The sequence below is a fragment of the Amblyomma maculatum genome, chromosome 6 (assembly GCF_055883805.1).
Source record: "Amblyomma maculatum isolate TAMU_Amacu chromosome 6, ASM5588380v1, whole genome shotgun sequence".
NCBI classification, from domain to species: Eukaryota; Metazoa; Arthropoda; class Arachnida; order Ixodida; family Ixodidae; genus Amblyomma; species Amblyomma maculatum.
The window spans coordinates 65,060,193-65,075,178 of record NC_139349.1 but is presented as its reverse complement, the minus strand read 5'-3'; the positions used below and the strand labels follow the sequence as shown (position 1 = coordinate 65,075,178).

At 47.6% G+C, this 14,986-nt stretch overlaps 1 protein-coding gene across 1 annotated transcript in view; it reads right to left on the bottom strand.

The window, feature by feature from the left end:
• Positions 1–14,817, bottom strand: part of LOC146185897 (protein CDV3 homolog) — a 28,475-nt gene extending 13,658 nt beyond the window's left edge. Inside the window, exons 1-4 of the mRNA XM_084606835.1 lie at positions 14,452–14,817; positions 14,063–14,142; positions 11,291–11,463; positions 6,130–6,310 (exon numbers count right to left, since the gene is read on the bottom strand). Of these exons, the coding sequence (XP_084462961.1) occupies positions 6,130–6,310; positions 11,291–11,463; positions 14,063–14,142; positions 14,452–14,652 (635 nt within the window). The 5' untranslated portion in view covers positions 14,653–14,817. The remainder of the gene's footprint in view (positions 1–6,129; positions 6,311–11,290; positions 11,464–14,062; positions 14,143–14,451) is intronic.
• Between the last annotated feature and the right edge of the window lie 169 nt (positions 14,818–14,986).

Below are 14,986 nucleotides of genomic sequence, written 5' to 3'. Positions count from 1 at the left end.
CTTGGCTTCGTTGCCCTAACGTGGCCGCCGCACCCCGCAGTGGCCACGACGTCGAGGTGTCGTCTCTTCGTTGTTGGGTCGTCGAGTGCGCACAGCATCAGCGCATGTGCTCTCGTGCAAACCACGGTTCGCGAAAAAGTGCGCGCTTTTTTCTTTAAGTGAACGAGCAAGATGCCAGGGTCTCGGAAACAGTACTCGGCTGCTTTTAAGAGAAAGGTGATTTTAGTTGCTGAAAACATCGGCAACAGTGCGGCCGGGAGGCAGTTTGGCGTCACCGAGGGAAGCATTCGCGGATGGCGACGACAGAAAGAAGCCCTTTTCGCGTGCAAGGGAATGCGAAGAAGCTTTCGCGGGCCAAAGAATGGCGCATTCCCGGAAATTGAACTCGCTCTGACGGAGTTCGTACGAGAACAGCGAGCATCGCATCTAGCTGTGAGCGTAGAGCTTATGCAGGCAAAAGCTAGGGAGCTTGCAAGGGAAAAGGGAATTCCGAGCTCCGCCTTCAAAGCAAGCAAGCACTGGATACATCGCTATATGTGCCGTGCTGGATTCTCGCTAGGCCGGCGAACCTCGATTTCACAAAAGCTGCCCGAATCCTTCGAAGAGCTGCTGGTGGCTTTTCAGCGCCACGTGATTTCTTTGCGAAAGACCAAAAACTTTCAGCTGGGGCAAATAGGCAATGCTGACCAGACGCCGGTTTACCTGGACATGCCATCGCCCCTCACCGTCCATGAGAAGGGCTCTAAACAAGTTTGTATCCGGTCTACTGGAAACGAGAAGACGCGGGTTACAGTCATGCTATCGTGCACGGCAGACGGCCGCAAGCTCCCGCCCTATGTCATCTTCAAGCGCAAGACAATGCCGAAAGGTGAGGAGCTGCCGAAGAATGTCATCGTGAGATGCCATGAAAAAGGTTGGATGAACGAGGATCTTGTCCTCGACTGGGTGAAGTCAGTGTGGTGCAAACGGCCCGGTGCACTGTTGTCCTTTCCATCCATCCTCGTGCTGGACGCGTTTCGTTGCCATTTGGCCGACTCGGTGAAGAGGCTGCTAAGCGACTGCCGCACAGAACTTGTTGTGATTCCGGGTGGGATGACCTCACAACTTCAGCCTCTCGACGTTTGTGTCAACAAACCCTTCAAGGACGCAGTCAAGCGATGCTACGCGGAATGGATGCGGTCAGGTGAGCCTGCAGTGACGCCGGCCGGGCGGCTGAAGCGAGCATCGCCAGCCACGCTGTGCAAATGGATTGTGGACGCGTGGGCAAGCATCCCAGAGGAGCTTGTGCGCCGTTCGTTTAAGAAGTGCGGCATCTCAAACGCCCTCGATGGCACAGAAGATGAGTACCTGTGGGATGATTTGTCCGACAAAGAAATTTCCGAGGAAAGCGCTGCTGAAGATGAAAGTGATTGAAGTGTGAGGTCCGATTTCAATAAATGTCTTGTTTTTTCTCTCTCGTATTATATGTGGTAAAAACTTTTTTTTCCATTTCGCGTCTCCAGAATTTCACCTCGTATTATATTCGGGTTCGTATTATACGCGGGTTTTTACGGTACTGCTGCACTTTTGTGTTGCAAATAGTGCGTAGCGATTCTGTAAGCATAGAGCATGGTGTTAGAAGCCCAAAATCGCTTTACATAACCTATCATATTAGTACGCTGCAGTTTCAGCTTCGGTTGGTAGTTGCCACGTTTTTGACTTGATGTCAAAAAACAGAATACATAACATTGAAATATCACATGAGCCAAAAACTGGTGACGTCAAGGAGTAGGCGCGTCGTCTGCTCTGTTTGCAGTGGACTCCGCCATATGCTCACGTCGGAGTCACAGCGGAAAGAGCTGGCCAATTGCATCCGTAAACATGATGCTTGCGTCATTTTGGCGATCATTTCATGCTGCGCCAACACGAAATACAGTAAAAGCTCGTTATTTCCAACTCCGCATCACACCTGGCTGCTCGGGCCGAAGTCAATATAGCTATATCTGGGATCGTTACCGCAGAATATGCACTACTACACTTTGCGGTGGGCGATTGCGGGTATTAAAATCATGCAAGACCAAACACTAAAGGAAATAAAGATAGCCAATAAATTTATGCGCCAGGAACTAAGAAATGTACCAATGTGAGCATCAAGCTTAATGATGAAATATGACACTATTTATGCTTCAAAACATGTTTATTAACAATAGACTGCCGATCTAAGAATATCAAAATGAAAAATAATTGGTGATTTGTATTTGTTTGAGCTTTCTTTGCCGCGACTCGAGAAGCATTGCCTGCAACTTGCCCAGCATCTCCAACAGAGCAAGCAAATTCTCATCAATGGAGAAATAGTGCGTAGCCAGATCGAGTGCCGATACTGCTTCACATGCGCTTGGGGGTGGCAACGCATCGTTCTCTTTGTCGGACTCGTTATCGCTGAGAGGCGTGCTTTGCTGCGCGTGAGTCATGCTGCTGACTGCACGCAGCCTCGATAATCTCGGCATCACTTAAAGGCCCCGTTGTTTCCACGCTGTTGTCTACGCCAACGAAGACAATGGAAGTCAACACCCTCTGATAAAAAAGCATAGGCAGGGTTCATCACGATGGAGTCATCACCTTGAACCATTTGAACATCGAAGTCTGCTGTGTTGCAGGCTTCTGTGGCTTTATTGAAGCCACACAAGCAGAAAAAGTTTGCGATGGTGTCTGCCTTGATGGCGTTCCACGATGTTGCCAGCATGTGGCAAGCTTCGAGCAGGTTGACATCGTACGGCTTCCCGCTCTCCATACACACAAGAATCCACTCTAGGAGGAGGCGTCTATACAGTGTCTTGAGATTTTTAATATTCCCAAGGTCCATAGGCTGCAGTACAGCAGTAGTGTTTTTTGGCAGAAATGCCAGATTTCCTTCAGTCCAGAAAAGCCTTCAGTCCACTGATGTCACAATGTGCCGAACAGTTATCTACGAATAAAAGAATACAGTTGAATCCCGCTACAACGAAATCGGCGGGGCATACGAAAAATTTCGTTGTCGAGAATTTACAGACAACTTGTGCAAAAAAAAAAATTTATTTCCATAAGTCAGTAAGCCACATCTGCTTGCGTTTCAGAGCCAGCAATGGCGTCATGCGACTATCACACTTTGTTAAGAGAGCCATCGCAACATCGTCATCGTGAGAGCCCAGGAACTTCCTAATACAATATTGAAGGCGTCCATCACCTGCGACGAGGTTGCCAAGGCAGGTGAATCCTGGGCGGAGTCGTCTTCAGCATCAGACAGCGGCTCTTCCGGCTCACCAACACTTTTAATGATGTCCTCATCACTTAGCTCTTCGTAGACAAGCACATCCGCATCAGCGTTGAGGAAATCATCCACCTCGATATTGCCAGGGACGTTTCCTGCATCCTGGAGGAATTCCCAAGCCGTACTGATCCCCGGAGTTGAAGATGATGGAGCGTCATGTTCCGCAGCTGTATCTGTGCTGGTCGCCTCCTGGTCAACAAGCCCGGCGTGCTGGAAGCAGTTGTAGATTAAGGTGGACCAGGTCACGTTCCACGCAGCAGCCATCATCTTAAAAGCCATGAATAGGTCTACCTTAGTCTCCTTGCCAGTTTCGAGGTTCAAGAGAATCCGCTGAATCAGCCTTTCCAGATAAGCGCACTTCCCGCTTCGGATGATGCCTTGATGCAACGGCTGAATGATCGAAGTGCAGTTCGGTGGGAAAAATCGCACTTCGACGTTTGACAGTTTGAAGTCGTCAATGTAATGGGCAGAACAATTGTCCATGAGCAAACAAACCTTTCGGTTCTACCTGCTCATGTCGGTTTGGTTTGGTTTGTGGGGTTTAATGTCCCAAAGCGACTCAGGCTATACGACGCTGTAGTAGAGGACTGCGGAAATTTCGACCACCCGGGGTTCTTTAATGTGCACTGACATCGCACAACACACAGGCGCCTTGCTTTTCGCCTCCATCGGAAAGTGGCCGCAGAGGCCGGGATTCGATCCTGCATCCTTGGGAACAGTAGCCGAGCTGCGACTGCGCCACCCCGGCAGGGTTGCTCATGTTGCAGTCGTGGATGACCTGTGCCATATTTGCAGACTGCCTTACGGCATTTGATTGCGGCATTTTCTCATGTTGCAGTCAAATTCCGCAAGCCAGTCCGCAAATATGGCACGGGTCATCCACGACCGGCCGTTAGTGATATACTTGATAGGAAGGCTTCTGTTTTCCTTGAAGCAGCGCGGTTTGGCACTTTTGCCAATAACTAACGAGGGACGCTTGTCCGGTCCATTCATGTTTGTGCACAGCAGCACAGTCACCCTTTTCTTGCTGTGCTTACCACCCTGGCAGTGCTGCCCTTTAAAATCTAGCGTCCTCGCTGGTAGCATCTCATAAAAGAGGCCCGTCTTGTCCACGTTGCAAATATCGGACGGCATGTAGCCGCTCGTAATATAAGCCACATTGTCTACCATCCATTCCAATGCGCTGCCAGTGTCCGCGAAACTTGCTTCACCGCAAAAAAACATTTCCCACGATGTTGTGCCTTGCTTTGAAGCAATTGAGCCAACCTGTGCTGGCCTTAAAGTCATCAAGGCCTAGCAAACAGGCATAATTGAGGGCCTTCTGCTGAACAATGCTCCCGCTAAGCGGGATGTTCTTGGCTCGCGTTTTGACGAACCAGGCGTAGACAGCCTCATCAAGCTCCTCGTATGTGGGCTGTGTCACCTTATGGTGAGCTGAAGCGCCCGACGCAAATGCCTTGCCACTGCTTTTACTCTTCAGTATCATTGACAATGAACTCCGCGCAGCACCAAAATCTGCAGCAATATTCGCCTTCTTCCCGCTTTCTGCTTCAGCGATAATACATGCTTTTTCTTCTAGCGAAAGAAATTTCCGCTTCTTCACTGGCGGTGACATCCTAGGAATTCAGCAGCGACTAGCAAAGACGAGACAAGACCACGCTGAACGATGCACTCACGAACGACAAGGACACAAGGAAGAAAAATTGTGATGCAGAGTGGGCTTCTTCCTGCAGCGCTTTTCAGCCCACCTCGCATTTTTCTTTCTTTTTTTCTCCGAGAGGGCACGAAGCTCTGCCCACCAGTCCTCAGCCTGCCTGAAACGCTATCGATTTCTAGCAGACGCCACTGCCGAAGACGTCATATTCACGTGCTGGTGCATTTTACACGCGCTTTCGAGTAGTCCCTCTTCGCTTGGAGGCTGCGAACGCTTGTTAGTTAAGACCACTCGCACGTGACGACATGCTTTCCTGTTTGGCAGGAAACCGCGAGCACCATGACCGCGAGCTGCATCATCGAAGAAGCCCAGCAAAGGCAAGGGTGGCCATGGTGCTCGAGTCTTGTTTACTTCAGTATTTCATTCAAACTGCCATTTTTCTTTTAGTTTACAGCGCAATACAGTCAAGTCCCGCTACAACGAAAGCTATTCCATGCGCAGCTAAGCATGGGTGCTTGGGTCCTCGGTGCCATCCAGTACGCACAAACATCTGCTTTAACAGATGCTAACTGAGCAAAAGATAAATATGAACTTGCATAATTCCTCAGCTGGAGCACACTGAGAACAAAGCGCAAATTTACGGCCACACTGAACACACTTCCACGCCCCTACTGCATGATATAAAAGCATGAGCTCCGACTGCACAAACACTAAGCCCAGCCATGTTGCAACCGCCATTTGCATGGTCCACACTAAATGGGTGATGGCATGTGGCTGTACATTAATTCCATCAACTGTAAATAGAGCAGTGTGAATAAATTATCTGTGCTTGGTTTGTTTTGTCTATAAGTGCTAACGTCTCAAAGCGACTTAGGCTATGCGGGACGCCTTAATGGAGGGCTCTGGATAGTTTTGACCACCTGGGGTTTTTTAACATGCAACTACCTCACGCAAGGGTGCCTTCAAAGAAAAGTTGCCGCCGCGGCTGGAATCCTTGAGAACGGCGGTCGAGCGCCCCAACCACTGCGCCAGGCCTTTGACGTATTGATTCTATTGCTTTTGGATATCAATTTAAGGTGGTAAGAATGATTTTCGCTATCCAGTGAGATTTCTACTATCAGGATTTAACAGCAGCGAACACTTGTGGCCAACATGACTGTGTACCAGTTCATGCAGTGAGTGTGCTCACCTCGGTGCCTTGGCATCAATGGCGGCCCCGAGTGTGGGGAACTGCTCCTCGCTGGTGAAGTCGTAGTTTTGGCGGATGGGTCGTCGAGAACCCCCCTGTGGCGCTGCGTTGCGCGTGACGGCGCCCGAGCGCAGGTGTGGTGGCCGGTACGTGCTGCGGGTCGGCTCTTTGGGCTCAGGTTCTGCAGAAGTAAACATTCAGCAGCGTCCACTGAGACACTCCGCACAAAGTGCAGGCCATATGGCCATTCTTACAAGCGTGATGCAGGGCATAATCAATATTATTTGGCGTGACAGCATGGTCAGATACAGGAGATACAAGGGTCTACCCATAATATCACATGCATCCCTTTCCTTTGGCATACAATCTGCTGGTGACAGCGCATGCTGGTTTCTTTGATCTGCCATACAGCGGAAACCAGATTATGCGTCCCAAATTTACGATCAATTGGTGTGGGCCTGGCAAATACCACAATGGTTGAAAACCTCGATTGTATGATGAAACATTGTACACATTTCAGTTTGTAAGACAGTCGACATAATGGGAGGAACTTCATATTAGCAGACACCACATCATCCCAGGGCGTTCCAAAACGTCTGCTAGTATGTGGCATGTCTTTGCATCTAGCCTGATTTTCCACATGCCCCAATTTACGACAAATTTGTGCAGGCTTGGAAAATACCACAATGGTATACAGTCGAACCCGGATATATCGAATTTTGGTTATATCGAACTCACGGAATATCCCCTTGAAAGAAGTAAGATTAACCGGCCAAGAAGACGCACACAGGAAAAATCGACACAGAAAGAAAGAGGCTGGACTACGGGAGTTGGTAGTCCAGCCTCTTTCTTTCTGTGTCGATTTTTCCTGTGTGCGTCTTCTTGGCCGGTTAATCTTACTTCATGCAATGCACCAACTAGCCCAACAACGTGTTTTATTGAATCCCCTTGAAAATTCCATGTGTAAAAGTGTAGGAAAGCCGCGTCATATATCGAACTCAATTTCACGGGTCATTCGATATATCAAACTCCGTACCACGCACTAGAAAGTGTGCCTTCCCCAAAGACGATCGCATCACACTCGGCCGTTTGCTGCGTGACGTTTTCAAGCCACGCGCGGAAGGAATGAGAGGGGCAGTTAGGCGACCGCTGGTCTAGGGCAGTGCCGCGCCCATTCCCCCAGGGCGCGCGCATCTGCGATTTTCGTTTCTGGCACGCCAGCACATGACGTTTGCAAGCCATGTGCGCGAACGAACCACCGAGAACCGGTGGGAACGAGAGGGGGAAAAACGTGACAGAGCGAAGCGCAAGGGTGTGCCCATTCTTTTGCCGAAATCTCTCCCTCTTTCCCGGCCTTCGTTCGCAGTAGCACGCACTACGCATGCGCCAAGCCAGCTCAGCCCGTTTTCAGACAGAACGTCGGACGCTTTCTCCAGCGTGTGTTGCGAACTCTGTGCGTGGCGGCTGACGTGCTATGGCGCCTGCGGAAGTTAAAAGCGGCAGTTTTCTTTTTTCTTTTGCGAGAGTCGTTCATTTTTATTGCTGTGCTGTACGCGTGGCGTAGTGTAAGATACGCCGGCTGCGCACGTTAAGAAGTGGCAGGTTATTTTTTTTTTTTTGGTGGGAGTCGTTTATCTTTGCATGTATGAATCAACAAAAGCACGCGGTCAGCTGCGATCATGACACTGGCTTTTAGCATTTTTTGCTTCAAACAGCATTTAACTATCACGCTTTCCAATGATTTTGTGGAAGTGGACTACGCCCACCCCAAGCGCGGCATGATAAATCGAACAAGGCTTGTGCAATCAATCAAGCCATCACGGGCACTCTGCTAAGTTCACTCCCCGCCACCGCAGGAGCTATCAAAAGATAAACACGCGGTGACGTTATCGCTGCGCAGCATCTTGGCGCGCTGCCAAGAAGTGAGCTGTGGATGAGATGACTGAAACCGAAAGGCGCGCGCCATCGACATGCAAGCGAAAACGGTCGCGATTTCTGCCGCGGCGAAACAGAAACCTTGTTTTGAGCTGCCGCAGTGGCTCGAGCTGCGAGAGGGACACAGTTCCAAGTTGGAAATTTTTCGCTCTGTTGTTGCCGCTCGTCGCTGAGATCACTCAATCGGTTGCATGTGAGCGAGCTGGCCTTGATGTTTTTTTTGTTTTGTTTTTTTTTTACATTCTCGGGTGCAAAAGTGGAGGGCGGGTTCATTATGGGAGTGGGTTGATTACGCGACAAATATGGTATCGTTTTTTCGCATCATAAGTGCCGTCACGAGCCGATTTCTGTATATCGAAATATCAATATATCGATAGATTTCCGATCCCCTTAGAGTTCGATATAACCGGGTTCGACCGTAATGCATTGAAAACCTCGATTGTATGATGAAACACTGTACACATTTCACTTTGCAAGACGGTCGACATAATGGGAGGCACTTCATATTAGCAGACGTCACATCATCCCAGAGTGTTCCAAATCGTCTGCTAGTGTGTGGCAGGTCTCTGCACCTAGCCTGACTTTCCACATGCTTCGCTGATGAAGGCATTACAGAAATCAATTTTACAATCGTAACAGCATGGGCTTACTGTGCCAGTGGTAACAAGATTAGACTTGTCTATGATCCCCAATGGCCAGTCTGAAAGTGCTTTTCTCTGCTGCGTCACGTTAGGCCTAGTGCACACCTAGCTAGTGACGCACTGTCACCCAGTGGGCTGCGCATCGCTGCAGGAAGCGACCTTGCCAGCGTGGGTGCACTGAAGTCTCGCATTTTCACTGCAAGCAAGCAATGAGATTGATCTTTTCTTTCCTTTTTTTCTTGTCCCTTGCACGAGAAGCCTAATACAAACACTGCTGCCGTGGAGTGATAGCGGTTCAGAGCAGGAACATGTCGCTCGCATGGCCGCAGTGCGCATCGTAAAAAAGTCTCGTAGCAAGCATATTCGCGGCGCTTTGTCTAGACTACCGTAGGATGCATGTGACACTTGCTTAATGTGCAGCGATGGAAGCACACACGAGCCCTGTCAAAAGCAGTCTTTTCGATGCCAACGTTCAACGTCTGGATTAAGCGGCTTTTGCATAGTCCCCCGAGTCATATACAGTAAACCCTCGTTAACATGAACTCTCATATCTCGAAAAATCGGTTAAGTTGAAAATTTTCCACGCTGTGCTTTCACCTCCCATAAGTGCTCTGTATTCATTATTACAGCGCAAAGACGGACGGGACAAGAAGAGGACACAACAGCGCTGTTGTGTCCTCGCTGTTGTGTTCTTGTCCCGTCCGTCTTTGCGCTGTAATAATGAATGTACGTAACCAACTCGCCCAAAATGTTGTATTATGCTCTGTATTAGCTCCCATTTATCTCGAAGCATTTTTCGGGCGTAATGCGGATATCTAGAAATTTTGACCGGAAAGACCGAAGGCAAAGGTCATTACCGAAAGGTGATAGGAGCTCTGAGTGAGCGCTTTGTTCTTATCCCCGTATGCTGCAACAACAGTCAATATGCCCACAGCCACCAGACAAAAACTGCTACGATTGCCCACTGGCTTGGCACGTCCTACACAGGAGCCTGCACAACGATTACCAAGGCTGCTGCCAAACCACTGCACAGAAGCCTAGTTTCAGCAAAACTTGCTATGGCACAAGTACCCACTGATGTGGAAATAGAAAACCTATCCGTCTCACATTGTGATGTACTGGGGGAGCACAAAACACAACTTAAAAACGGGACAGAAAGCAGGGCACGCTGCTCCGCAAGCGGCTCCATGCTACCGCATTTGGCACATGTACATACTAGGGTGTGAACATCATCTGTGTGCGTCCTGCGTCATGGTGAACAGTCAGCGTCAACACTTAAAGATACTGCCACAACATGACAGGGCGGCCTGCAGCATTTAGAACTGGAACCGAAGCGCATTTATAGATTCCCGAAGCTTGGTAAAAGGCCTAGCAGGTGAATGCCACCAGCGCACTATTTGGCTGATGCTTCATATTTGGCAGCACTCGCTTCCCACTTGGACAATGCGTTATGTGCCAAATAACAAGCACACTCATGCCATCATGCTTATGCTCTCGATCAAAAAACAGCGAGGCATGGCAGAGGGCTCATTTCATCAAATACCGACTGGAGGACGTGCTTCTCATCGATGTGGAGAGAAGGGAAAGCCACTAGGACGGGGCACAGTGGCAGCTGTAATGAAACGTGTCCCTAGTCAGGGGCGTGCTTGGGGACTCGTAAGAAGAATGATGATGACCGCAAAACTAAAATTCGAGACTGGTTTATCGCCATCAACTATACATTGCAAGAAAACTGCAATATGACAAGGCAGTACTTCCAGGATTCCCAAGCTTGAGCCCGTGGCTTGAGGCGGGAAATCTTTTCAAAGCGATTCAGATAAATTTGCAGAGCACTTATGCATTTTTGATTCCATCCCAGACTGTAATGACAAATACATGCATTTGATATGTTCGCGTATATAGTAAGGATTCTTGTGTGGTCGTATCCACACATACTGGAATGCTGACAGTGTTAGGTCGTTCGTCCCATCCACGTTGTGACATACCCATTGCGCTTGACAGTGCCTGCTCAGCACTCTTTTCACCATGAAATATTGGTTATTCCTTCCTATACCCAGATCAGCAACATCAGCCAAGGTCCCATCGCTTCAAGGGGGCGATGTAAAACTTTTTCATGAAGCGGTATCGCGGTGTAACATGCTCTGCGACGACGGCTCTGCAGCGGCAGCCGCAATGCTTGGTTCACGTCGGTAACGCCTACTGCAGCTAATACGGTGGTGGAGCACATCCAGAATGTGTGCACATGCGCAGATGGCTGGGTGAAATCGATCTATTGTGTTGCATGTGCCTTTTCTACCTATTTTGTCCAATTAAATTGCAAAAGCAACTGCTTTAGTCTAAGTGCAGCTGAGTCCTTTGCAAACGAAGCCGTTCACTCCAAACACCCACTTCCTGCGGTGTCTATACAAATGGACTGGGATGTGTGATAATGCGATACCAACTGCATTCCATTTTTGCATTTTTTGTCGCCCTTGGCCGCTGGCTGCACTGGGCAGTGCCACTTGAGCAAAAGACGAAGGACAAGAAATACAGAAATGGAATGCAATCATTACGTTACATTGGACCTAAAAGCTATGAGAAACAACCTGGTGGTGGCGGTGCTTGTGGCTCGGGCTCTGGTGGTGGTGAAGGTGGTGCTGCCGCAGGGGGCGCCTGCTGCACCTTCCAGGGGCCTGACTGCTGGTCACCCGCCTGCTGGGAATCTTCGCCATCTTCGTCTTGTTGCTCTCGCGCTGCTTCTTCCTCTTTCTCCTTTTCCCTGCATGCGTCACAAAGGCTCAACTGAACCTCACGTAAGACAGAACACAATTTGCGAGCCAAGCTTCCTTTCGAACTCTCTGTTTTAAGCCCCATATTCATGCGAGTTTCAGCATATGAAGACCCCCAAGTGAATGACGCACATTGGGGATTTAAAAACACTTAAGAGCAATTTTGATGATACAAGCTGCCGCTTGAATACAGCAAAGAGAAGCCACTGAAACAATCACTGAGTTGACTATAATGCAGAGGCTTTGGAGCATGGTGGAAGAAAGAGAGGTGCTCCGACGGCGGTGCGAGAAGCGGCCGCTTACTGCGACTTTTACGCATGAAGAGGCCGCCAGGAGCAGCACCGGTACTAGGGGCCTGTCTTATCGCTCGTTTCGCTAAGCGTTTCAAGTGCCCATGCCTAGGACGGGCACTTGATTTTGACACATAAGGGCGTCTGCCTGCTTGAAACACTTTTTTTGGTTGGAGGTATGAACTTTTCTATTTTTGCCCATTTTCTGGGTTATAATTTGAGTCGGGGCTGCATGAATGGTTTCTTAAATGATATGCAGCGTTGTGGTTTACGACAAACACGAGTAATACAATGTTTCCTGAAAGCAATCCTGTGAGCGGCGCGTAAAATGTATCCAAAGGAGTGCAAGACGACACCTGTGGGCCTTCACAGCTGCCAACATGTGCAAAGCTTCAGGTACTGTCGTGCTGTAAAAAAAAATGAACGCAGTTACGTCCGCGCACTCCACTGTTTGAATTTCTTCTCGCCGTTCTTCTTCCAGTTGATAACAAAAACACACTACTGTCCTGATTTATTGCATTACGGACAATTGTAGAAGGCTTTTGTTGCAACCCAAATGTAAACATGATGCAAGAAATTTAAACAGCCGAACTCATGGGCACACCATTGCTCGCATTTCTTTTTATTACCATGTACACGTGCGTGAAGCGCATTACAGCACAATTTGAAGGTAGGATGCTATTGGGCGATGAAACAAAATATGGTCAGCCGACCTTGTAAATTGATTTTAAAATATGATATATAGTTGCCTGATGACTAGAAAGAAGATATCTGAATTGGTTTTGCTGGCAAATTGTTTTTTTTTTTTCGGGGCAAAAAAAGAAAACAATGCTAAGCAGTCTGATAAAATAAGTGTCATAAACGCAGCTATACCAAGGCAAGCAAAAAAATAAGGAATTATTTGGACCAGGGACATTTCAGATTCTTTATGACATCTCACAAAAAAGGAGTAGAACAAAATTGCATTGGCTACTTAGTACACAGACAGACATTCCATTTCACTGTTCCATAAGCTTTACAAAGACGTCGTTGGACTAGCTTACACTAGAGCCATAGGAAAGCTTTGTGTAGTTTTGCTCATATGTCATTGGCTTTCATAACAAGAACTGTCAGCTTCAGAAAACTCAAATACATAAAAGGCACAAAGCCTTAACAATTGCTTGGGGCTTTCCACACGCCACTAGTAACACTGTCTTTTTTAAGTGAGTGATATAGACAGAATGCTGACCACAAGCTAGACCTTTATGGGTACCGCATTTTATTTTTTGGATGGCCTCATATTTGTAACCAGAAGTTTTTTTACATTTAACAAAATAATTAGCCATTGGAACCCTTACATTACTGAAGACGTAGCCCTCACAGAAAAGACTGACATAGAACACAGCTGGTACTGAACAATACCTCTCAGATAGGCGTGCTGTACGCCAAGAAGTTGGCTATTAAACAAAATGAGAGAAGACTCAGCTTTCAGCCAAATGTGGTCAGAAAGATTACTGAATCTGAATGCAGGTTAAAATACTTACATTTAATATATAACAAAATAATACAAATCAACAATCACAATTTCATTACCCCTCACAGTCTGCACACAAGCTCGTGTTTTGATAACGGGAAAATGATTGAGGAATATACCCCCCTGAACAATACCTTCAAGTATTCATTTTTTTCCTAGAGTCATACACGCTTGGAATAAATTACCTAGGAATACTGCGGACAGTCCCAGTGCCTAACAGTTCATCGCAAATTTGAAAATTCTTGGGTGAAGTTTTCTGCATTTTTTTTTTGCAATGTTTCATTCTTTGACTTTCTGTATTTAGTTGTGATTGCCTTTGTAGATGTATTCTTGTGATGTAGTTCTTTCTTTGTGTCCACCCCTGCCTGGAGTCAAGCGACTCTGCAGTATTTCTAAATGAATAATAATATATAGCCTCCAATCACCGAATGTTTTGAGTGCATAGCTCGTGTGATACAAGAGACAGCCTTTAACAAAACATGGCCTTAAAGTATTCACACTGAAGCTGCTGCCCACCCTAGACAACTAGGAAGTCACATTTCGGGGCGTTATGTTAACGAGGGCCGTCAGGAAGAAGCAATAGGCTGAGCAGCACACGAGTCGATTTAGGCGCACCGAAAAGCGTCCATACGCATTCATTTTATGTTGTACGTCAACTGATAAATCGCTAAACAACAGCATGACTCGCGAAAAGCCCCGCAACGCGCTGTCAAGTTGACTAATGAACTAAGGAGTTGACTAATGTAATGCCAGACGCTTGGCATTACAGGCACCCCGTAGACTTACGCAATTGTCAGAGACTGAATCCGCAGTCCACTGTAATCTACTTCTTTTTCTTCTTCGAAGTCATTCCACTCTTCTTCACCCTGCGACAGCAGACATGTGCAAAAAAAAGACAACGATGAGAATTAAGATTACCGCCTGCAGGTAGTACGCCTTGCTGCAATAAAGACATTGGAAGCACACCAGAGCTATCGCAACGACGCAGTTGGACTATCAATGCCGCAAAGACTAGGCTTTCCACTCAGTTCACGCACGATGTGCTTGCTAAACGATACTTTTCGTGAGAAAGCACATCCGTGCGGCACTGAAGGGAATGTTAGGAAGCCGGAGTTGAAGCGAGGTCACGGCAAAACCGGCACCGCCGTATGGACATGCTGCAGCGTTTCACCTACCTGAGCAAGTGAAGGAATAGTGACAGACAGCTTTCCAGACGAGTTCTCTACCTTGTCCTTGTCCTTTTTGAGGCTCTTCTCGGCACTCTTACCACTATCTTCCATTTTCTTGGCAATTTGTTCGGAAGTCACTTTCCCCTTAACCTTTTTCTTGCTTTTGTCTTTCTTCGCGAAGAACTGGTCTAAACTGGAGTCCGCCATAGTGATGCCGTCGATGGTGAGCTAGGGAATGCGACTTAGAAAAGAGAAAATACTTAGTTTTCAGTAATGAATAGCCACAAGTCGGACAGAGCGGACCTCGCAACGTGTACCATGCACACACTACGCCACCATATTAGATCCCGTCCAGTGGTCTGGGTAGATAGAAAATGTGAACCAGTTTGAGCCGGCTAAATTTTAGGGTTTTAATGCGCAAATAACTATAAGCTGCCTTTTGTAATTACAAAAATAGATGCGAAAGAAAAATTTGCAACTTAAATAAAAAAATATATTGAGTTATTCTAATTTGCTAAATAAGGATTTTTTCAAAAAATTA